This window comes from Rhincodon typus, chromosome 15 (genome assembly GCF_021869965.1).
Source record: "Rhincodon typus isolate 14 chromosome 15, sRhiTyp1.1, whole genome shotgun sequence".
Taxonomy (NCBI): Eukaryota; Metazoa; Chordata; class Chondrichthyes; order Orectolobiformes; family Rhincodontidae; genus Rhincodon; species Rhincodon typus.
Window position 1 is genome coordinate 14,553,345 of NC_063346.1, and position 24,619 is coordinate 14,577,963.

General features: G+C 45.3%; 1 protein-coding gene across 1 annotated transcript in view; it reads left to right on the top strand.

The window, feature by feature from the left end:
* The window catches only part of gse1b (Gse1 coiled-coil protein b), a 603,644-nt gene that overhangs the window by 573,924 nt on the left and 5,101 nt on the right, over positions 1-24,619 (top strand). Inside the window, exons 4-7 of the mRNA XM_048605591.1 lie at positions 4,036-4,235; positions 17,028-17,194; positions 20,404-20,595; positions 24,171-24,350. Of these exons, the coding sequence (XP_048461548.1) occupies positions 4,036-4,235; positions 17,028-17,194; positions 20,404-20,595; positions 24,171-24,350 (739 nt within the window). The remainder of the gene's footprint in view (positions 1-4,035; positions 4,236-17,027; positions 17,195-20,403; positions 20,596-24,170; positions 24,351-24,619) is intronic.

Consider the following 24,619-nt stretch of genomic DNA (forward strand, 5'->3'; position numbering starts at 1 on the left):
GTTGAACGATGACTGTCAAATCAAGTGTGGGCTACCACTGAGATGTCAGATGAAGACTTGGATGGTTTAATTTACATCTTAGAGCAGGTTGCCAATTCAAGTCTAAAGGGGAAAAATAGTTTGTAACTATTGTGATGAAGACAGCAGAACAAGAGCATACAATGAAACTGGAGTATCTGATAGACACTTGTTGCAACATTGACCAGGTCTGCTGAGAAGATTTCAAAACTGAACCAGGGAGCGCATTGTTCCAACCAGGAACAATGTTCGAACCTGCAGACATTGGAGGGAAATCCAACAAGTCATGATCCTGCCGTGTGTGTAAAGAGACTGACAAAAGGGGGAGTAACTGCAATAACAAACAGCTTTGTTAATGCATGCAAAGAGTTGTTTGCATAGTGAGTGATGTGGCTACTTTGCAGTGTAAATGATGGTGCATGCAAATTTTTTTTTCATCGAAAGGGGGTTGCTTGGGTGGAAGTTCAATACTGTGGTTGGAGGAGATGGTGGTACAGTGCTAATATAATTGGCCTAGTAATCCATAACCCCAGATAATGCTCTGGGGACATTGGTTTGGTGAAATGTGAATTTGGTCATGTTCTGTAATAATCTTGTTTAATGGCGACAATATAACTATTGTCAATGGTAATGAAAACCTATCTGCTTCACTGATGTCCTTTTAAGGAAGGAAATCTGCTCTCCTTACCTGGCCAGGCCAATGTAACTCCAGGCCTCAGCATTGTGGGCAATTAGCGATGAGCAATAGCCTCCATCCCATGAAGAAAAACAAAAAAAAAATGTGCTTCTTGGCTTGCCATGGTCATGTGACTTCTCTCATGACGCAGTCACTACAGGTATCCATCTTATTCCCAATTCAGTAAAGGCACAATGCAAGCTGGGCTGCCATCTGTGAGCTAGGAATGCCTAAGTTATAGATTTTCAGGCCAGTCCCACCCTTGAGTTCTCTCATGTCAATTTTGGGTAAATTAGAAATTAGGGTTGGAAAGTGCAAGCCCAGAGTCAGTGTCTACAGTAAGTTTTATTTGGGGCTTACCAGTAAGTTCCTACATCTTTATTTCTGTTTTAATTTTAATGATTGAAGCAATGGTCTCTCATCCTTGGTTTCAGCTCATAAGGTTTACATCATCTTGAAGGCAGCTGTGTGAGATCTGCACTACAAAACCCTCTGGCCTGTGTGCAGTGTTAAGTACAGACCGGATTGGAGTCAGATATAACCCATCACATCCCCCACTGTCTTTTAACTGACAGACATTGCACTGGCCTTCACTGTCCAGCACAGTGTAGTCTTGTATGATGGACCATCAGCCACATGGTGGATCAGGAATCCACTTCTGGGTAATTCCATTTGTCATTAGAAACCACAAAATAAAGAGCAGGCTTCATTATTAGGCATGTGGCCTCCATATTGCCACCTAAAATAGAAGTGAATTTGAACTTTTTTGTGCATTTCTTTGATACATAATGAGTCAGAGAGCAGCATACCAGTGCTTCACTCTGTTACATAGGAACATTCAACCCTTGAGCCTATTCTGCCATTCAATGAGATCATAGCTGATCTGTGGCCTAACTGCATATACCAGCCTTTGGCCCATATCCCTAAACACCTTTGCTTAACAAAGATTTATCTATTTCAGTTTAAAACTAACAACTGGTCTGGCATCCACTGCCGTTTGTGGAAGAGAGTTCCAAACCTCCTCCATCCTTTGTGTGTAGAGGGACTTTCTAACATCTCTCTTGAATAGTCTGGCCCTAATTCTCAGACTGTGTGCCCCTAGTTCTAGAATCCCCAACCAGTAGAAATAGTTTATCTTTGTCTATCCTGTCTTTTCCTGTTAATATCTCGGAGATATTATTACTGAATGGCAGTAGGTGTCAGTTCAGTAAATATACACATCCACAGTACAGGCAACCGTATTGTATGACTGGGCATAGGTGTTTTGAACACAAGTTGGTACATGTGACGAAGTTGGTTTCACCGTGCCCCAGCTGTGGCTAGCCACTGACTCTAACTGGACAACACCAGTCTAGGGCTAACTTATTGCATGAACGTTTTTAAAAGGCATCTGGATGGGTACATGAATAGGGAGGCTTTAGACGGATATGGAGCCGAATGCTGACAAATGGGACTGTATTAATTTAGAATATTTGGTCGGTATGGACAAGTTGGACCCAACGGGCCTATTTCCGTGCTGTACATCTCTATGACACTATACTGGAGGATTATCATGGAACCATGCCAGTCATGATTCATCTTCTTTTTGGAGAGATAGGCAGAAATCTGAAGACAAAATGGACATAGTAGTCAGTTGTCAATCATACATCGTTTCAACAGTGACTCACTTCTAATCAAACAGCATATAATGTGAGGGGAAAAAATGATCACCGTTCTACATTTTATTTACCTTGGTATATTTTCTTTCCTGTATTTGTGATTTACGCTCACTGCTGCTCCTTCTATCGAACATCCAATACTGCCTGCGAGCCTAAGCCTCACATACAAAAAAACCCACAAACCATCCAAAGCAAATGCCCTGAGATTTCTGGCTGTTCCTGCTTATTTCCAATGTAAATTAAACTTGCGGAAAACTGAGTTCAGGTTCCATGTTGCTTGAAACTGATTTCTCTTCATTTTCAGAGGAATGCACTGCCCCCACCCCCCACCACTCACCATGTTCCCTGTTCCAGAAATGATGGCTTACTAGTACCAATTGAGCTTGCTTGAGTGCCATTTGTGAACCCATGGAAGCTCTGAACTTTTAATTTCAACAGTCCCCGTTCAACACACACACAAACTCGGACTCTCACACTCGCATAGACACTCATACACACTCACTAGCTCTTGCACTGACTCACTCATATAGACAAATGAGCACACATGCACACACTCACACAAAACACTCTCACGCGCATTCACACGTGCACACGCACACACACAGACTCTCACAAACGTACACACTAACATTCACACACGCGCACTCTCTCTCACACACACACACGCGCGCTCTCTCTCTCTCACACACTCGCGCGCACTCTCTCTCACATACACACACGCACGCACTCTCTCTCACACACACACATGTTTTGCGGATACAAAGTGGTCCAAAGCCACTCTACTGGCAAACAAACCCCAGCATCCTTTCTCAAGTAGGGGTTCAAAAGATGATCTGATCTCCATCTGAGGGAGCAAACCTGCACATTTACAGAGCCTGAGTCATCTGTAGGATTAGTTACTCTGTCTTGAAAAACTGCTGGGGTTGGGGTGGGGTGAGTGGACGGTGGCGAAGTCTTTCCTAAACAGAAGGAGCACCAGCTCTCTCTGGCTGAGAGTCCAGTCACTCCTTACATGAGAGTAATGAATATTACACAATTACAAGTGGAATGTAGGTCACACCTAATCCTTGATAGAATGCAAATCCATTTCAACAAAAATTTCACCAATGAAGGGCCTTCCGATCTTGTTGCATCTGCATTTCAAACCTTGCAACCTGTAGGTCTCTTCGAGGACTTGCAAGTGCTAGGACTAGAAAAAGACTTCACCAGAGGCAAAAGGAGAAGTTTGTGCTCATTTGGAATGGGGTGCACCGGAATCCCATAAATGGGACGGATGTGTGACCAAATGGATACATAAACTTCCCTCAACTATTAAATTTGGCTTCAATGTTTAAACACCAATTTGGCTCAGTTGCAAACACTTTTGCCTCCTGAATGAGAAGGTTGGGTGTAATTCTGAATCCAAGAGTTTGTAGTCTAGCCTGTTGATCCAGTGTAACAGTGAGAGGGATCATACTGTTAGACCTTCTTCCACTTATTATTTGAAGAGTTGATAGTTCAGTGATGCTCACAATCAGCACTGGCCTAAGTCACTTGTATCACTGTTAATGTGTTTCAACTTGCTACGTGGAAAATAGCTGCTGCATTATCTGGCTAAACAATGTAACTGGCGGCATAAATTGATGCTTTTGGAAACCAGACACTTGTTTGCAGCATTTTTTTGTCTGTTTGTTTGTTTTGCAGGTTCTTCAATAAGCAGTGAGTCCTCACCGGTTTCTTCCCCAGCAACCAATCACAGCTCTCCTGCCAGTACACCCAAAAGAGGCCCGATTGGACCCATCCTTGTCCCGACAGCTGGTCACAGCGTTCCCAGTACCCCCCCTGTGGTGACCATCGCGCCAACCAAAACTGTTAATGGGCTTTGGCGGAGTGAAAGCAGGCAGGTGAGTACATGGAAATATCATGGACAGTTCAGTCTGAGGCCCCTAGGATCTGGGGAAGATGGTGAAGAAATAGTCATGTCACTGGACTAGTATTCCAAGGACATGGGTTCAAATCCAAATGAAGCAGCAGACGGAATTAAGATTCAAATGGTAAAATCTGGATTATAAAGTTAGTCTTGGTAATAGTGGTAGTAAAATTACCACTGATTGTAGTGAAAACCCTGGAGGTTCACTAATCTTCATGGCAGGTGGAATTAGTTTAGATTGGGATTATGTTCAGCATGGACTGGGTTGGACTGAAAGGTCTGTTTCCATGCTGTATGACTCTATGACCTTCTATGCTTAACCGGGTCCTGCCTCCAGATGTGACTCCAGACCCACAGTGGTGTGGGTGATTTTTAATTGGCCGCTGAAGTGGCCTAGCAAGCCATTCATTTCAACAACGTTAAGGGATGGGCAACAAATGCTGACATTCCCAGCAATCCCCCCAACCATGAAACAGTCAGAAAAATAGATAGTTTACTGAAATCAGTCTCGAGTATTTATATGGTAAAATTTGTTTAGTAATGAAATTCAAATCCTCAGCCTCTTTCATTCTCTTTTGAATGTGTGAGATGGGACAGGAAGACAGCACAGTGACTCAGTGCTTAGCACTGCTGCCTTACAGCGTCAGGGACCCAGGTTCAATTTCGCCCTTGGGTGACTATCTAGTGAAGTTTGCGTGTTCTCCCCATGTCTGCATAAGTTTCCTTTGGGCATTTTGGTTTCCTTCCACGGTCCAAAGACGAATAGGTTATGTGGATTGGCCATGTTAAATTACCCATAGTGTCCAGGGATGTGCAGGCTAGATGGATTAGCCACAGGAAATACAGGGTTACAGGGATAGGAGCAGGGGGATGGGGTTGGGTAGGATGCTGTTCAGAGGGTCGGTGTGGACTCGATGTGCCGAATGGCCTGCTTCCACGCTGTAGGGATTCTATGATGATTCTAGGGATTCTACGAGGAGCGACCTGCACTCACCAGCATTTGAAGCAAATGGGGTTTGATGACAGCATTGGAATATTGCAGTTTCAATTCTCTATCCTTGCAACCCCATCAAGACCTGCTTTCAACAGGGCTTCCCCTGGTCAACGTTAATACTGTGACTCTTCCATTGATGTTTGTACCATTGTGCTGCCTTCATTGCTTATTTGGAACTGGCACCCAATCCTATTCCTCTGCTGTAGGCTAGCCTGGGCATTTTATGTCAGGATCGTGTTTCAAAGTAATTTATAGCCAATAACTTGTAGAAGTGTAGTCACTGTTTGCAATGCAGGAGATGTGGCAGCCAATATGTGGACTCTGAACTCCTGCAAAAGCAGTGTGATATTGACCAGTTGGGGGGCATTTTGGGGTAATCTTCTGACCTTGTGCTCCAGCCCGATGAATTCAGTTCCTGTTTGCTGTCTAGGATTAGCTGTTGGAACAGGGTGAGGATCTTTCCTGAGGATGTTGGCAGCTCTAAGGTCTTAGGCTCAAGCTTTTGTATTTATCAGAATGGATGACAGTTTCCAGCTCTGCTTGCTTGGAGATGCTGATATTAGTTGCCTTGCTCTCGAGGGTTTTAACTCTTTGTGTGATGTTGTTAATAAAAGAGGAAATCGACATGTGGAGTCCCACGCATTTCCACATTAGTGCAAGTGAACGCACGCACTGCATGACTCCATTCTTAATGGATTAATCAAATTATTATCCAAGTAGACTGGGAGCAGCAGCAATCAGTGTTCCAGTTAATTGTCTTATTAAGATACTGCTCAATAAAGCAAATCGGTTCAGATGCTGGAGAGTAAAAAAAAAAGTTGTCTTCAGTCTCAGTCTGTGCATGGAAGGCTGCCTTAATAAGGCAAGCTAGCCTGGTAGTGAGGTGGCAGTGCTTATGACAGAGAGATGCTCATAATTCTGCTGGAAAACAGCAGACGCAAATATTTGTTTTTTTATGCTCTTTCCCAAAGAATAATTGATTCTCTGGGGTCCAAAAACAAGCAGAATTTGTTTGCCTTTATCTGATTTGCATTCTGGTAATCCAATCAAGAGAAGAATCTATTGGTGGCCCGTGCATCGAAGTTTCTCGGTTTGCTTGTCAAACATTTATTGCGTTTTAAATTAAAAGATGCAAGCATCGTTCTGCTGGTTTAGCGAACCCAGCCGGGACCAGCTCTGCAAACGAATTCTTCCGAGAGCAGAGAAGGAAGCTCCGATGCTCTCGAGGTGCAGTAAATTGTTCCATTTTACAAAGCTCTTGGGTTCCTAAAGTTAAATGTTACCGTCATTTATGGAAGGCTTTTAATGGCAGCATCAGCTTCAGTTGCTCTGGTGCAGTGAACCGAGGGAAGTGAAATCTTTGTTGAGAAAAGTGCTTCCTTCGTGAGTGTCTTGAACTGCTTCTGCTTGAAGCCTTCAGCACCTCCCCCTCCATCCATTCTCAGGAGTGCTGACTTGTACATGGATACAATTCCACACAGATGCTCCCAGCTCTCAAGACTGTTAACCAAGAGGCAATTCATCACTTTCCTTCAAAGAAGAAAATTGGAAATGACTTGTCTTGCTTGACTGCTCCACAGTTTGTCAGTGTTTAATGTTGTCAGTTAATTTACAAATCACTTCAGTCATTTAGCTTTATGCAGGAGGTGTATGGATATAATGGAGAAAGTTCAGATAAAGATATTTTTCAGGATGACATCAGAACCAAGAGGTTGCCGCACTTGGAGAAAGGTTAGTGCTCTTCTTTCTAGGAAAGAGAACCTGGGGAAACAATGTGATGACATGCTCAAGGTTTTTGAGATTATGCAAAGTCTTGATAGGCTGGATGTAGACAGGATGCTCCCACAGCAGGGCACTCCAAAGCTAGGAGCCAGACAGTAAAGTGCAGTCAAGACCACACCCAGACTTGGCCTTGATCTTATTGAACAGGTTCAAAGGGCCAAATGGCCGCCTCCTGCTCTTAGGTCCCTATGTATCACAGAGGTTAGCTGTGAAAGTGGTGACAGAGTGCTAACGTCATTGTGTTAGTAACACAGAGACCCAAGATAATGTTCTAGGGACATGGATTCAAATTCCATCTTGGCAGATGGTAGAATTTAAATTCAATAAATAAACTAGCTTGTAATTATAAACGTTCGTCTCAGTGAGGCTGACCAGGTAATTACTACATATATGGTCTATGTGAAAAGACATTTGGTATTTTTACCCGGCCTGGCCCACATGTGACTCCAGTCCCACAATAATGTGGTTGACTCGTACCTGCCCTCTGACGTGCCCTAGTAAGCCACTCAACTCCAGGGCAATTGGGGATGGGCAACAAATGCTGGCCTTGCTAGCAATGACCCCATCCTGTAGAAAAATAAAGAATAACATTGATGCATTTGAGGAAAAGCTAGATAAACGCATGTGCAAGAAAGGATTGTCAGTGTATTCGAAGAAGTAGGCTAAAAGTGGGAGGTCATGCATAAGAGGGTGTAGAGCTGGATGAACACAACAGGCCAAACAGCATCAGAGGAGCAGGAAGGCTGACATTTCGGGCCTAGACCCTTCTTCAGAAATGGGGGAGGGGAAGGGGGTTCTGAAATAAATAGGGAGAGAGGGGGAGGTGGATAGAAGATGGATAGAGGAGAGGATAGGTGGAGAGGAGACAGACAGGTCAAAGAGGTGGGGATGGAGCCAGTAAAGGTGAGTGTAGGTGGGGAGTTAGGGAGGGGATAGGTCAGTCCAGGAGGACTCGTGCATAAGGACCATCAAGTACAGTGGCCAAATGGCTTTGTACTGCCTCTTATAGTTCAGCAGGCTGCTGTAACCTCACAAAAGAGGTAATGATCATATTTTCATACAGCGGTCCCTAGACAGCAGTTTTCCAGTTCAGGGGACACCATGTGCTAGTTGTACCAGTCCGAAACGGCCTCCAATTGAAATCAGTTCATTCACTCTAATCTCAGGTGGGCTCAATATCACAGCAAGTGACCAAACACAACATGACTTCACCCTCTGAGTCACCAGTGAGTGTTGGATTGCAAGTGCTATTTCTGCTGCTGCATTATACTGAAGTGAGAAAAATGTTTGAAGCAATGGCAATGTTGACAAAGCAGAGCACTCTCAGCAATTCATAATAGCTTCTTCACGAGCTCCGTCTGACAGGAGATTCGAGTTGTAGGATGGTGATTAGTGAAGTAGGGTATGGAATTAACATACAAATTCTGCAGATGCTGAAAATCTGAAATTGAAAACAAGAAATGTTGGAAATCAGGTAACGTCTGTGGACAGGAAACAGATTGACCTGAAATATTAAATGGTCTTCTTTCAAAACAGATAAATAGCTGCATTAAAAGGGTGTTCTAGCTTGCACAGAGCATGATTAACATTCCCCCCAAGTGCCTTGTGATTGTCCATGTGATACACTACCCTAATGCCCACCAACTCTACTTAACAACTTCACCTCGAGCATATTATGAAATGCGTGCAATCATCCATTTGAACCTGGAGTCTATGTTAGCAGAGGCCTGTCCATCTATCATGTGATATCTCCATGGGTCACTGTATACAGCTGGTGAGTGACATGAGTTTGACCCATCTCCTTGCATTTGTTGGTGAGACCGCATTTCTGGTGCCGAGCTGTATCATTCAGCCCAGGTCAGTTCGAGTCTGACAGTCTTCACTTTCACAATTGTAGAAAGATTACAGCACAAGAGGAGACCATTTGATCCATCGTGCTTCCCCTAGCTCTGAAAGAGCAGTTCATCATAGCTGTACTCCTTGCCACTTCTCACCATAACCCTGCACATTCTTCCTCTTCGAACAACAATCCAATTCCTCCTTGATTGAATCTATCCCCACCACACTGTCAGACAACGCATTCTGGATCCTGACTGTTCGCCGCATGGAAACTTTTCTCCTCATCTCCCTATCGCTTCTTTTGAGAATCACCTTGAATCTGTGCCATCCCATTTCTTGACCCTTCCACCAATGGGAACAGTTTCTCCCTATCCACTCTGTGCAGTCCTTTTAAGTGTCTGAATGCCTCTATCAAATTTCTCAACTTTATCTTCTGCAAGGAAAACAGTGCTAACTTCTCCAATCTATCCATGAAACTGAAGGTCCTCATTTCTGGAACCATTCTTGTGAATCTCTTCTGTAAACCCTCTCATGTCTTCAACTTTCTTTTTCCTTTATTCATTCACGGGATGAGGGCATCGCTGGCTAGGCAGCATTTATTGCCCATTCCTAATTGTCCAGAGGGCAGTTAAGAGTCAACCACATTGCTGTGGGTCTGGAGTCACATGTAGGCCAGACTGGGTAAGGATGGCAGTTTTCTTCCCTAAGGGGCATTAGTGAACCAGATGGGTTTTTCCGACAATCGACAATGGGTTCATGGTCATCATTAGATTCTTAATTCCAGATGTTTATTTAATTCAAATCCCACCACCTGCCATGGCAGGATTTGAACTCGGGTCCCTAGATCATTATCTGGGTCTCTGGGTTAACAGTCCAGCGATAATACCACTAAGCCATCATTTAAGTGTGGTGCCCAGGAATGGAGTTATTACTTCATTTAAGGCTGAAGTCTAAAAGTTTTCCATAACTGTCTTGGTCTTGTAATCTCTGCCCCGTTACTAAAACCTAAGATTTGACATGTTTTATTCAACATGTCCTGCCATCTCACTTGTTGAAAGAATTAGTAATGGTCACATTCCTCTCTTCACCTCTACCTGGTGCCCTCTTCCTGCCCTCCTCTGTTTATGTTCAAGCTCATTCACTCACACCTCCTCCTGCCTGTAACACATTGAGCCCTGGTTTTGACTAAACTGAGGGGTGCAGCATGTACACAATCTGAATCTGGCTTGCAAGGGGCTGAGGGAACATAGTCAGGCTGTAGCATGGTGATTCACAGTGGCAGCTGGAGCACTGCTCTGGGGGTTATCCCATTATCGTCTAAATTCAATTCTTAGGTTATAATACTTTGGTCCAATGGACGGGAATCTCAAAAATCAGCCAACAATCAAGAAATAGCGCTGCTGCTAAGGACTAAAACAAACCTCACCCAGCAAAAAGTTTTTAAATACATTAGGATCCAGTTCCCGAGTAGAATGAAATGGTGGAGCAGTACGAATGAAGGCTGGGCCTGTAGCAGGAGAATGTCAATGGGGTTGGCACTGGCTGAGGTTATCATAAAGGACTCTCCTTCTCACCTAACACATGGTGACACTCGGGTTAAACCACCACCAGTCATCTCTCTTTAATGAGAGAGCAGTCCTGTGGTATGGTGGGACTATGACAACTTTATCTTTCTGAAAGAACTATCCAATTAGTTTTAGTTCTCCGTTCTTTCCCCGCAACCCTGCACATTTCTCCCCCTTTTTGGGTATAGATCCCCTTTGAAAGAAAAGAGTGCCAGTCGTTGCAACCATTGCCTTGCAGTCCACCACAACCAGCTGAAACCAAACACTACGGGCTGTTTTGCCAACTTTAGCAGTCAGAGTTAGTACCTGCCTGGTGGAATAGGCTCCAGCACAGCAGCATTGAGGTAAAGGTTCAGTAAAATGTAAAATGGCGTTAATGTCAATCATCATCATGGAAGCCCACTGTCCTGGCGGGAGACCTCCTCCATTGGCACTTTTGAGAACTCTTGTGATAGTGGGTTGAAGCACTGCCGGATTGGTTTGGTCTTAACCATAGCGATAGTGGTGGGAGCACTTGTGACAGTGAATTCCAGATATCGCACATTGGTACCTATCAAAACTTACGTTTAAAGCATATCAGCTTAACTGCGATTCCTCATGCAGTGCATTGGTGCCAATCCACTGAATAATTCTAGTGGCTTCACTGACTTTTGTACAATAAATAAATGTCCAAATTTGACAACTGCTGAAAATAGCCCATATGACAGATGCATTAGCCCTACGTGTGTGGTTCCCTGTTTGTATTCCCTGCATGCTGCTGTTAAAATCTGCTGTGTAAGGTCTTGTGTATGGTTAAGGAGTGACAGAGTGTATACTGTGTAAACCAACCACACACAAACAGTCTGTTAGTCTTCTCTTGGGTGCAACAATATTATGCTTGGCAGTTCAACTGTAAATACTGTTCATAGTTAGAATGCAGCAACAAATCAAGTTGTGTTTTGAACGAACCGGGGTAGTATTTTGGGAGAACGTTCTTGTTCACTGATCTCTTCAACTATGTGGTAATGCTTTTAAGTTTCTTTGTGGTTATGCTGCCCTTGTGGATTATGTTTAGTTGAACTGTGAAAGAGTGCACTAAACAAAGGCTGGAAGGACAAGAGGCAACTGGCTACCTTTTGAGATATGAGCTGTGTGAAATGGGAAATAATTTAGACCAAGGGATACTCACTTAGTGTTTATCCAAAGCCATAGCCCCAGTTGGTTTAGGGTCCATTCACCCATTTTGTCAGGGAAGGTGAGGACATTGACAAGAGATTTGGATCTCCGTCAAGCCAGCGTGGGGAGATGCCAAGCCCTTTCCCACAGGAGAAAGGAGATGTTTAAAAGTAACAGAAGGAAAAGGAGAAATAAGAAAATCATTTGGGTATATATTTCTATGTCAGTAGTGTCCTTTTTCTTGCTGGATGCTGTATGAGGTAACTCCATTTCTCTAATAGAATGCTCCCTGATTCTTGCACTGGACAGCAAGAAGAAAACAGGCAGCAAAGAAGCAACATGCCACAGACAGTCAGTCATGAAATGAAGGCAAGTTTTTAGTGTAAGTTGGAGCAACCGGTTTGTTGAGGGTCACGAGAAGGTCTCAACAAACGACCATGAACCTTAAAGGGCCACCTTCACAGCCAATGTTATAGCCACTCATTTTGAATTTCTTGACTTACTCTGTTCTGACATTAGTGGAGCTCCCCCTCCATCCCATTCCGGCCCTGGTGATTTGCGAATCACCTGACTCTACATCGGCCTAGCGCCTAATAGAGATCAATACTGAATGGGCAGTGCCCTGAAAGCAGAGAAGATTAAAAGGTGACCTTATTGAAGTCTTCAAAATTATGAACAATTATAAAGAAGGATATTCTGTTTCCAGTACTTGGTATGTCAGTAACTAGCAGTCACAGTGTCAAGATTGTCACTAAGAGAGCTAGCAGCGAGGTGAGGAGAAACTTCTTTACTGAGAGACTTGTTTTAGGTTTTGCAATACGCTGACTGGGAGAGTGGTGGAGGCGGATTCCATGTGAAAAAGATCTGGATATATATTTGGAAGCGATGAATTTAGAGAGCTATGGAAATAGGACTGAAGAATGGGACTAGGTGGGTAGCCCTTTCAGGAGCCAGTTCAGACATGAGAAGACGAATGGCTTCCTTCTGTACTGTAAAATTCTATGCATTGCTTTTATTCTGTGAAGCCAGTGTGAAGTAAAAGCACCTGATCAGATCTGTATTGACAACAATAACAATTAGCTATGTCTCTCTCCCAGACAGACAGTGAATGAGCAGGTTGGTCAGCTCAGTGGGCTGAATGGCCACCTCCTTTCCTATGTTCGTATGTTAAACCAGAGGCATCTCAGGAGATGTGGTTGGGGGGATCAGCCACTTGGGGAAGAGAGCCAGACTGTCTGTTTGTGTGTGTGTTAGGGGTGGGGGATGGGGCCAGGGCCAGGGGAGTTGGGGGTGTTGGGCGTAGCTCTCAGCAGGTGTACAACACTTGGTAAAATAGTGCCCTCATTGTCGGACTTCACCCAACTTTATTTGGTTTAAGTTTATTAACCACTGACTTTTCACGTTTTTGACTCACTGGGATTTTTTTTTCTCTTTCTGTCTGCTCACTATGCATGATGGGAACCGCTCAAACTGACATTTCCTGTTTCTGTTAAATCTCTGCAGCTGACTGCTCGCTAAGTTGCTCTTGTGGCAGGAAGTTGTAGTAACCACAGGAAGAGAGAGAGAGAGAGAGAAAGGACCATTGGTAATTTTAGCACAGAGAGCATTTCAGTCAGCCCTCAGGACATCATTGAAGTCACGATCATGAGTTTCATTAGTCCTCAGTTCTGATGGGAAGTTTGAATACATGTTAACCAGGATCAAATGAAAGGGATAGAATGCATTTGAGGGGCTGAATGTCTTCCTCTTGCTCCAGTCTCAGTGGGTTTCTGCTGCTCTCCAGCAAACTATTTACATCAATGAGCTTCCAGACTTGATGCCTGGTCTGTGCAGAAAGTGTTTTTAAAGCAAAACCAGTCCAGCTGCTGAAAATCCGAGAGAAACCCAGCATGCCGTAAAAACTCAGCAGGTCTGTTGGAGACAGAAACCGTATGTTTCGAGTCCAGGATGACTCTTCTTCAGAACTGGCTTATATCTCACTAAGATATTAATTCGGTTTCCATTCATCACAGAGCCTGGATCAAAAAGGACGTTTGCCTGCTTTGGGTTATCATTTGCTGGGACTGGTGAAAAGTTCATGTGTGACCATTAGCTAAGTTCAACGACAACGACAACAACATACACCAACATAGCACCTTTAACACAAGATATATATCCCAAAGTGCATCAAAGAGCCAAAGAATATTTGATTGGATTTAGTCATGATGTCCTCCTGTTAAAGTGTCCATAAGACCATAATATGGAGGAGCAGAATTAGACCATTCATCCCATCAATTTGACCATGGCTAATATGTCTCTCAACCTCATTCTCCTGCCTTATCCCTGCAGCCCTTGATCCCCTTACCAATTAATAACCTCTGTCTTAAAGACACTGAATGACTTGGTCTCCACACCCCTCTGCAGCAATGAGTACCACAAATTAACCACCCTCTGGCTGAAGAAACTCCTCCTCATCCCAGTTCTAGAGTGTCGTCCCTCCGCTCCTACCAGCAGAAACTATGTCCACTCTATCCAGGCCTGTTAGCATCCTGTAAGCTTCTGTAAGTCTATACATTCAGAGTCAATGAGTGTCAAGTCTGAACACACCCACCACATGGCCACATGCACGATGAGCACAGCAATGTAGAGAGGGATGTTAGGACTCTTCATTCTTGTGGAACTGAACGAGAAGGGACACCTCACTGAATGGAGAGGCGCAACCTATAAACCCAGAGGTTCCTGCTGGAAAACAGGAACAAAGTGTACTGTTGGTTACACAGATGGATACAGCAAAGGAGCCCATTGTGCCGACACTGCTTATTTGGTGGAGTTATCCAATTTTTCACCCCCACCTCACTGTCTGCAGTTTCCCCACAGCAACGCTCTGCTTCTCAACTATAGTCGGCAGCCCTTGGATTAATTACAGAATCCTGAAAGAGTGAATGATCTTTAAAGTTTCTCAGCAGCTTATCTGAGACTGGCTTGGTCATACAGACAGGGAAAGTTCAATCCACCTCTTGTAAAGCATCCTGGGATGTTTCATGCTGTCAGGTCGCTATATAAATGCACGTTGTTCAATTCCCAACCCATAATGGATTCCATGCAGTCGAGATTTAGTCAGGTGGAAGCCAGCCAGCGTTTTCCCACTCCCTGACTGTCATCTGGTAACTCACAAGTGTGGATATGGGAAGGATCATTGATGGCAGGCTGCTTTTAAACTGACACAGGTCACAAATAATGGACATTTTTCAGGCAAGAAACTGTACTCTACCAAGGGGTCCAATCATTGAAACACATCAGAACCAGATCATCTGGTTGCTTATCACATTGCTGTTTGAGGGATCTTGCTGTGCAAAACATGGCCGCTATGTTTCCTTCACTAAAACAGCAACTGCACTTCAAGAAGTAGCTCATTGGCTTTTAAAGCACATTGGGGCATTCTGAGGCGCTAGAGATGTTCAAGTTTTTTTTCTCCCCCCTCTTCAGGAGCAGAGGAGAGAGAACCGGGAAGAATTTTAATGGCCAGTTAGATTTGTTTTTGCTGAAGAAAGGCCTCTCTGCTTCAAAGAGAGTGAAAGGGCCGTCATGTGACACCTCCCTGATCTGTTGGAGTCATGTTTTGCAAATAGAAAGAGCCTGAATTGTTTTTTCCTCGGGTGGCCTGACATTGAAAAGAGCCATGGGTCTGCGCTGGTTCCCTGAACTTTGATTTTGACTTCTGTTGACATTTTCTGAGTCACTTTTAATGCTTGGCCGAGCTTCCAAGGTTCCTGGGAGATGCAGCCTGTCTCCCAGCAGCGTGAAAAATTTACTGGAATGTTTTTAGCCTTTCAAAATGGGGGGCCTGAGAGACAGAGAGAGAGAGAGAGAGAAAGAATGAGAGAGATTGTGCTGGCAGGAACCTCGCTGCAAGAGACAGCCAGAAACGAGATAACAAGGTGTAGAGCTGGATGAAGACAGCAGGCCAAGCAGCATCAGAGGAGCAGGAAAACTGACATTTCGGGCCTAGACCCTCGCCAGAAACGAGGTGGATCAACACCTCAGCTCAGAAATAACATTACTGACATTTAATATGACATGTTAGTGCAATGCAGTCAGGAGGGGTCAGCAATTATCAGAATGCACGCCTCCACTGGAGCATTGCAATTTCTTGAGAGAGGAAATGGTTCACCAAATGTGATTTCCCTTCAATGAAAATGCAGCCACTACTCCTTTTCAAAAGTTGCTTGTCAGCACTGCAAGGCCTGTGGGGTCAGGACAAGCTAACCTGTGGTTTTCTTCCAAATTTTTTTTGTTTTTTTTGCGAAACCCATATTTTGGAAGATTTTGCTGTTTCTTTCATGATTTGTTTACCTAAAAATTTAGCAGCAGCTGCTTTATTTTGCTTCCCCTTTTCATTCGAAATATAGGTGAACGTGACACTCCCGGTGAGGGAGAGGTGGGAAATGTGTTTGACAGTCTCCCATGAGAATGACGCCCCCATGAGTAGTCAGAGTTTGCAGGCGGTAAGGATGATGCAGTGGTGATTCGAAGCCAGTGATGGAACGTAAAGATCAGTTTTAACTCCTGTTGGGAGTTCTGCAGTTATGGGCCAACATAGATGGGGAAAAAAAAAAATCTGTCCCACCGCAACCTGAGGCCTAATAGACTTAATTCCTGACTGAATCCTATATGAGGGGTTGATAGCATCCTAGTGGGTGGGAACAGGCTTTGAGTGGCAGGATGTGTTGCCCTGGGGGCCTGAGGGAACAGGCCTCATGGTCAATTAGTGAGCAATAAATGGAAAGGGAGAGGGAATCCAGGGGCATGGGCTACCCAAGGTTTCCTTTTGTTGGTCAAAGGACTCACTCCTGGACCATGAAGTGAGGAGTCGTGGTAAAATTGAAAGAACTTACCTTCTTTTGGTTTTATTCCAGTCCTGTAAAGTTTGCTGTCTTCCTGTCATGGAATCATATAGCACAGAAGAGGCCCTTCGGCCCTTTGAGTCTGTACCGACCTATTTTCTAGCCCTTGACCCATATCATTGAATGATGCAATGGTTCAGGTTGTCCTCTCTGGGGTCTTTCTCCATCGCCCAGGCCTCACATTAAAATGGACGTAGACTGAAGACCGTGCTGTGTCCCTCCCTCACTCACTCACCCTAAGAAATGTCACACGGGACACCAGGATCACAGCCTTATCATTTTAAATTGTCCTTCCACCTTGCCTTTCTCACTGGGCAGTCAGACTGGGCTGCAGTTTGAAAGGATCATCTGAATGAAGAATCGGCGCAGATATTGTTACAAGTGGAGTTATTCATTTCTGTGTTCAATTATGAAGAAGAGAAACAGGCTCAAGCAGAATTTAGCAGATCGACAAACGGTGCGTTGGTGGGGCTTGTTGAAGGCTCACACTGAGCCGTTAATCAGGTGCAGGCAATGCTGTTTAATTTTTCACCTTTGTTCCTTTCCAGCCAGAAGCAGTGTCCAGGGGCCCCAGCAGAGAACGAATGCACACAGAGTCACAGCACCAGTCGGAGAAGGGAGCTTCATCTATCACGTCTCATCTCCTGGGCACCCCTTATGCATTTGGCCTCACTCATAGCACAATGGTTCAGGACTCCCGATTCCCTCCTCTCAAGTAAGTTAATGCAGCGGCGACAGGAGCCTTTTTATACTTTTAAAAAAACATTAATTGATGGGATGTTGGCATCATTGGCCAGGCCAGCTTTTATTGCCCATCCCTAATGACGGGGAGGTGATGGCCTAATGATATTGTCACTAGACTGTTAACCCAGAGACCTAAATAATGTTCCGGGGACCCAGGTTTGAATCCCACCACAGCAGATGGTGGAATCTGAACGCAGTAAATATCTGGAATTAAGAATCTAATGATGACCATGAACCCATTGTCGATTGTCAGGAAAAACCCATCTGGTTCACTAATGTCCCTTAGGGAAGGAAACTGCCATCCTTACCTGGTCTGGACTACATGTGACTCCAGACCCACAGCAATGTGGTTGACCCTGGACAAACCCCTGGGCAGCTAGGGATGGGCAATAAATGCTGCCCGGCCAGCAACACCTTCGTACAACAAACCCCTCATCTCTGGGATCAATCTAGTGAACCTCCTCTGGACCGCTTGCAATGCCACTACATCTTCCCTCAAATAAGGGGACCAAAACTGTGCACAACACTCCAGTTGCGGTCTCACCGACGCCTTATTTAGTTGCAACAATAAGAAATGAGGTGGGGGGGACATGCAGGGTGGTGAACAATACGTCAAAAGGTAAACTAACACTCGATTGTGCGCTAAAGCCGTGAGGAAATTAACAGTGATAGTAGGAACTGCAGATGAGTTTCAAAATCTCCCCTCCCCCTACCGCATCCCAAAACCAGTCCAGCTCGTCCCTGCCTCCCTAACCTGTTCTTCCTCCCACCTATCCCCTCCTCCCACCTCAAGCCGCACCTCCATCTCCTACTGACTAACCTCATCCCGCCCCCTTGACCTGTCCGTCCTCCCTGGACTAACCTATCCCCTCCCTAACTCCCCACCTACACTCACCTTTACTGGCCCCATCCCCGCCTCTTCGACCTGTTTATTTCCTCTCCACCTAGCCTCTCCTCTATCCCTCTTCTATCCGCCTCCCACTCTCTCCCTATTTATTTCAGAACCCCCTTCCCCTCCCCCTTTTCTGATGAAGGGTCTAGGCCCGAAACGTCAGCCTCTCTGCTCCTATGATGCTGCTTGGCCTGCTGTGTTCATCCAGCCCTGCACCTTGTTGTCTAGTAAATTAACAGTGTCGTTTCTGTGGCCATTCACATTCCATCTCGACGTTCGCAAATCTGGACCGCGATTATTAGGGCCCCAAACCAGGTTGCCATAGAGACAGCTGACCAAAGGCAATGGTGTTGCATACCGGCCTGCCCCTCTGTTCCCGATTCCAAAGCAGTGGGATCGTGAACTCACCTACGTTTGTAAGTTTGGACACAGTTATTTTAATAAAATGCCCTGAGATTGGGGGCAGGCTGTCAGCCATGAGGGACTGGGTAAATCTGAAAAGCTGCAGTCAGGTGGACGCATGTGCAGTTTTCTTTTAAAGTTGCAGTTTTGGCAGAAGCTCTGTTGCTCAGCCATTAAATTTTAGGACAGCCTATCCTGCGATCCAAGCCCCCACATCCGTCCAGGCTAATTTTGAGATTAATGTGCTTAACGTTTTGTTCGGTTCTGGACACGTGCCACAGAAATAGCTGTTGAGTCAAGCTGGAGCCGTGCCTGATCTTCCCCCGTTAACCCCCCGCCCCAGTCACTATTTGGCTGCTACTCCCAATCCCTCTCTAATTAAATGCCCACCTCCACCAGAATCGCTTTGCCTGTTTGCCGGGGTTGGTGGTTGCGGGGGGTGGGCGGTGGGCTCATGTTCGCATCCCAGAACGGACCCAGCTCTTGAATCCCTTCATCTCAAATCAATACCTGCCCCTCGTCTCTTCAGTCACAGACACAGCGGCACGCTCCGGGCAGTGTGTCAGCAACAGAAACTGATTGATAGCCAGTTTATTGTCGTGTTGATCGTTTTGTGTTGTTAGTTTGAGGAAAGGCCATTTGTAGTGGTTGATTTCCCAAGCAGCCAAGGGGTGGGACTTTTCCATGCTGAGACGTTGAGGCAAGTTGCTTGTCTTTCTGTGTCTGCCCTTATTGCCTACTACGCCATGCCTTTCACCCAGTAACATAGGATACCTCTCCAAAACTGCTGCCCTTGCAATCATTTGCTAGCACTGTGTACCATCTGTAAGACACACTGCAGTAACTCATCCAGGCTCCTCTGATAGCACCTTCCTATCCAGGACCTGTACCACCAATAAGGACAAGGGCAGCAGATACAGAGGGGCACCACCACCCCATAAGTTCCCATCCAAGCCACACACTCTCTCCTGAGGTTGAACTGTATTACCGTCCCTTCGTTATCACTAGATCAGAATCCTGGAACTCTCTTCCTAACACCCTAGACCCCGCCCCTACACCCCAACATCATGTGAAGTGGAAGCAGAAGTAGGCCATTCAGCCCACCATTCAGTGAGATCATGGCTGATCTGATAATCCTCAACTTCACTTTCCTGCCTTGTACCCATATCTCTTGATTCCCTTACTGATTACAAATCTGTCTATCTCAGCCTTGAACGTACTTAATGACCCACCCTCAGCAGCCCTCTATAGTAAAGAATTTCACAGATTCACTGTCTTCTGAGAGAAGAAATTCCTCATCTCTGGTTTGAAAGGGTGACCCCTTATTCTGAGCTTGTACCCTTTTATCCTAGACTCTCCCAGAGGGAGAAGCGACCCTCCACACTTCTACCCTGCCTCGACGTCTAAGAATCTTACATGTTTCAAACTGTAGCAGTTCATGCCACCACCCTCTCCAGGGCAATTAGGGATAGGCAATAAAATCCAAGTGATGCTCACACCCATGAATGATGAACAAAGCCGAGAAAAATTGCCATTGTACATCGTTCCCCTGGCTGTCTGTTGAGGCTTGGAGTCCAAATGCTAGCCTCTGGGTCAAAAATCCAATTCATCTTAACTCTATTGTACAACTAAAGGTGCTGAAAGCAAATGTTTGACAAATGATTGTACTTCAGTCCTTTAAAAGCATTTCTGCTAAAGCCGCTTCTTTTATCAGATTTTCAACTGAATGGATAACTTTGGTTCTCATGTTTTAAAAAAATAATCTCTCTCTGGAGTCAAATTTTGAGTGCAGTTTTTATAGAAAAGCCGTGGTAAAGGATGGTAATTCTTTCTGGAGGGAACGTGCTAATGCACAATGCTTAGACTCGTGATTTTACTTCCCGCAGTCTGCAGCGACCCATTCCTCACGTGGTCACACCAGGGGGTGTGCAAGAAGAATATCTCCGCAGCTTCAGGCCGTATCACACTGGCGAGGAGCTCCGCATGCCTTCGCTGCCACCAATGGGCCTTGAGGCAGCTACCGCTTACTACCACCCCAGCTATCTCGCACATCACCCATTCCCTCACCCAGCCTTTCGGTAAGTGAGACCTGTTCGTGTTTGTCAGTGCAGTTTGAGACCTATTCCATTGACTTCGTGGAGCTGCATGGTTTCTGTGTGTGTGTACGTGTGAGTGCATGAGTACGCATATATGTTTGTGTGTGTGTGAATAATGTGTGTGTGTATGATTGCATGTGAGTGCTTGAGTTTGTGTGAGAGATTTCGTAAGTGCGTGAGTGTGTGCATGTGAGACCGCATTTGGATAACACAAGTGTGTGCATGTGTGAGAGTGTGCGTGATTGCATGTTAGCGTGCATAAGAGTGCCTGCAGGTATGTATTTTTCTATCACATTCTCTCATGGGTGGGTAAAACAGAGAATTACTTGTCTTGAGCCCCAGTGCTCTTTGGTTGTCATGAAGCTAATTTATTTGGTGACATACAGTGCCACGGAAAGACATCGTCATTCCCAAGTATGTATTGAGCAAAAGCAGCAGGATTGTGTTTGTGTTTGTGTCTGTCTTGCTCCTGGGCTTACCATTTTCCTGCACTGGAGCATTGTGAAGACTGAAGCCCCACCTTCTTTCTGAAGGCGCTGATTACCGTCCTCTTCCCTGGCTGTTGTCACCGGGGCTGAACCAGGAAACGTTCTGACCCAGCGGAATTGCTGTTACCTGAGAGAATTCCTGTAAAACTGCCCATTTGCCATTGAAATGCTTGACTAAGCTTTTGTCATTGCAGAGAGAACATTCCAACGCTCTCCTGACCCACCTCTTGTTTCCCACCTGCTGCAGTGTTGAGATCATCAAAACCTTCGGTTCCTGTATCCGAGCTCACATCAAGACCTGATCTGCTATTACCCAGTGTTCACTCACCCCCTCCTGACTCCCCCTTCACAAATGCCTCTGTTTTAAAACTCCCCACCTCACATTCTTTCCACCTTACTTCTGTTACCTCGGAACACCGACCAGACAGACAATCTGCTAAGTTGTTGTTGGAGTAAGGAAGAGGAGAATGGACCAAACACCATTCCCGTTGGTGTCCTGTGACTGTTTCTGGAACGTGTTCCGTGTATGACCCCCCACGTCTTGAGGGCAGCGTCGCTGACGGGAGCATCACTCTGAGCTGTGATTCCTCTGTGGTGGCCTCCAGGGGACAGAGAACAGCCACCTGAGCACTGCAGATACTCACTGAGCTGTGGTTTCACACATCCTTTTTTATCAATGGGGATCCATATCCCTACTGGCCAGTCTGAGAGAGCTCAGACTTCGTGATTGACAGGAACTGAAGAGGCAGAAGGCCAAGAGACCAGTGATATACGTACAAAAGACCACCCATATGAACGCAAATACGATTTGCTTTCCCCAACAAAGTGACAGAAGAAACTTGACTCTCAGGCAGTCCGCAGACACTCCTTTGACAGATGCCCAAGTTAAATTTTGGAAGTGGAGGCTAAGAGGGATCCTGGAGCCTTGCATCTTGTGTTTCTTTCTTAAAGAAAAGATGTGCACTGTGGTTGTTTAGTTTTTGTCCTTGCATTACAAATAAGCCTCGTTGCCATTGGTAACAGACATTGACAGTTGATGAGGTTCTGTTCAGTGAAATATAAGAGTAGCATTTTAACCTGGATCAGGAGAGGGATCAAGGCTGTGGGAAAGTTGAGGGCAAACAGACTGAATTTGGGTTCAGTCAAGTTTGAGAGACTCATCACTTGGAGCAGGAAATGGTCCCGGTCGGTGCACAACACCTGATCTGTCTCTGTGAATTAACCCTTGCATATCACCAAGAATATTTGCAAAAGCGCATACAGTCCCAATACATGAAAAAGTATTTGGCACTTTGAGGATCCCCAAAGATGTGGAAGCGTTAGAAAAGGTGCAGAGGAGATTTACCAGGATGTTGCCTGGAATGGAGGGAAGGTCTTACGAGGAAAGGTTGAGAGAGCTAGGGCTTTTCTCTTTAGAACGACGAAGGATGAGAGGTGACTTGATAGAAGTGTACAAAATGATTAGAGGTATAGATAGAGTAGACAGCCAGAGACTTTTTCCTAGGGTGGAGCTAGCTTTTACGAGGGGACATAGTTTTAAAGTGAAAGGAGGTAGATATCGGGGAGACGTCAGAGGTAGGTTCTTTACTCAGAGAGTGGTCGGGGCGTGGAATGCATTGCCAGAGAGGGTAGTGAAGTCGGCCTCATTAGGGGCATTTAAGCGGCTATTAGATAGGCATATGGATGATAGTATAAGGTAGCGGTGGAGGTTAGATAGACCTTCGGTTTAGGGTAAAAGTTCGGCACAACATCGTGGACCAACGGGCCTGTACTGTGCTGTACTGGTCTATGTTCTATGTTCTAAAGTCAAAAAGCTTTCCATCACTCGTCATGCCCACAAATGAAGGATGAGTTATTAGACTGCTGACAAGAGTTTCACCCTCAAGAGAGGAACATCATGTGAGTGTGAAACACGTTCTCCACTTTGTCAAAGTGAAACATTGAACTTACCATAAACAAGACCATCTGTGTCCTCGGGCTGAACTTTCTCTCGAGATATTGCTGGCAAAGTTCTGTAACCTAGCTGTTTCTGTAACTTATTGATATACTGAGAGAGCTTGTTTTAAAATGGGCTGCTGCTCAGATGTCCTCTCATTGAGTCCAGACTTCCTATAAGTATTTCTTCAGCGCAGACCACTTGGAGCAAATCATTATTTGAAGCCTTCCTTCTTGACAGCCGTCAGTCCTGTTCTTAGCAAAGCTGCTTCTTAAATGTAGCTGTTGTGGCAGCACTTAACCTCCACGTTGCAAGGAAGTTGGAACCCAAGTGTTGGCGCTCTCTGGTCTTTATTATTCCACATTTATGGGAGAACAGTACTGCACATTCCCTGTCATGTCCCACCCCCTGTGTGTGTGTGCGTGTGTGTGGTGGGGATGGGGAGTGTTGTCCTTTAGCAGTGTTAAATGGATCTCAGGTAAAGGTGAAAAAGGAGGGTGATAGGCATGTTATCAGCCCCTCCTTCCAGAAAAACTCTTCCAAGTTCCTGAGTTAGGTTACACAGACTATCCAGAATGGAAAAGATTTGATTCAGTTGTCACTGCCTCTAACTTCTTGCCTTCTACTATGTGACTGGAGAGAGAGAATTGGTAAGTCCTCCACGCAGACTACTGTACCATCTCCCCCACTGCAAAATGTTCATGACCCAACAAGTCGTTACCCAGGATGGTTGACTTGACCTTCTGGAGCTTAGCAAAAGCAACATCACATGACTGAGGTGAAAGAGTAAGAGCTTACTTTAATAGGTCTCAAATTAAGTCCTACAGCAGCAACAAGAGATGAATTTCTTCAGAGTAGTAGAATATCTCTTCACAGTCGCGATTATCAAACTAAGTATGATACTGAACCAAGAAAGAATGGGGTTAAAGAGGTAGCTTTAAAGACACACCTTGAAGGATGAAAGAACGGCACAGGTTAAGGGAGGGAATTCCTGAGCTCAGGGCCCCAGGCAACTAAAGCCCCTCTGCTACCAGCAGTGTGATGAGATGATAGTGTATTGTAATGGTGAGTTTGAGTAACAGATTGTCAAGAATGAATTTGACTGATTATGCTGTTTCTCTTTGTGTTTGCAGAGTGGATGATTCATACTGTCTTTCAGCCCTGAGGTCACCTTTCTACCCGATTGCAAGCCCTGCCTCCCTGCCTCCCCTTCACCCTTCTGCCATGCACCTGCACCTACCTGGGATGAGGTTCCCAGCAGAACTGTCTCATTCTTCACTGACTGCCCTACAGTCAGAGCGTTTGTCAGAGAGGTAAATCCCCATCTTCCCTTACCATGGCATGAGCAGGCTTTAATCACCGTAAAACATGTAAAAACAGGGTTAAACAGCTGACTTTCTTCCTGGGAAAGATAACCAAAAGCAGAAAATGCCGGAATTTGAAATAAAAGGAGAAAAGTGCTGAAGCCATCCCTGGCAGGTCATCAGGCATCTTTAGAGACAAAATACAGGTTGATGTTAATGTTTTGGTCGGGGGGTGGGGAGGGGCGGGGGCGCAGGGAGGGTTGTCCCGCAGTCAAAAC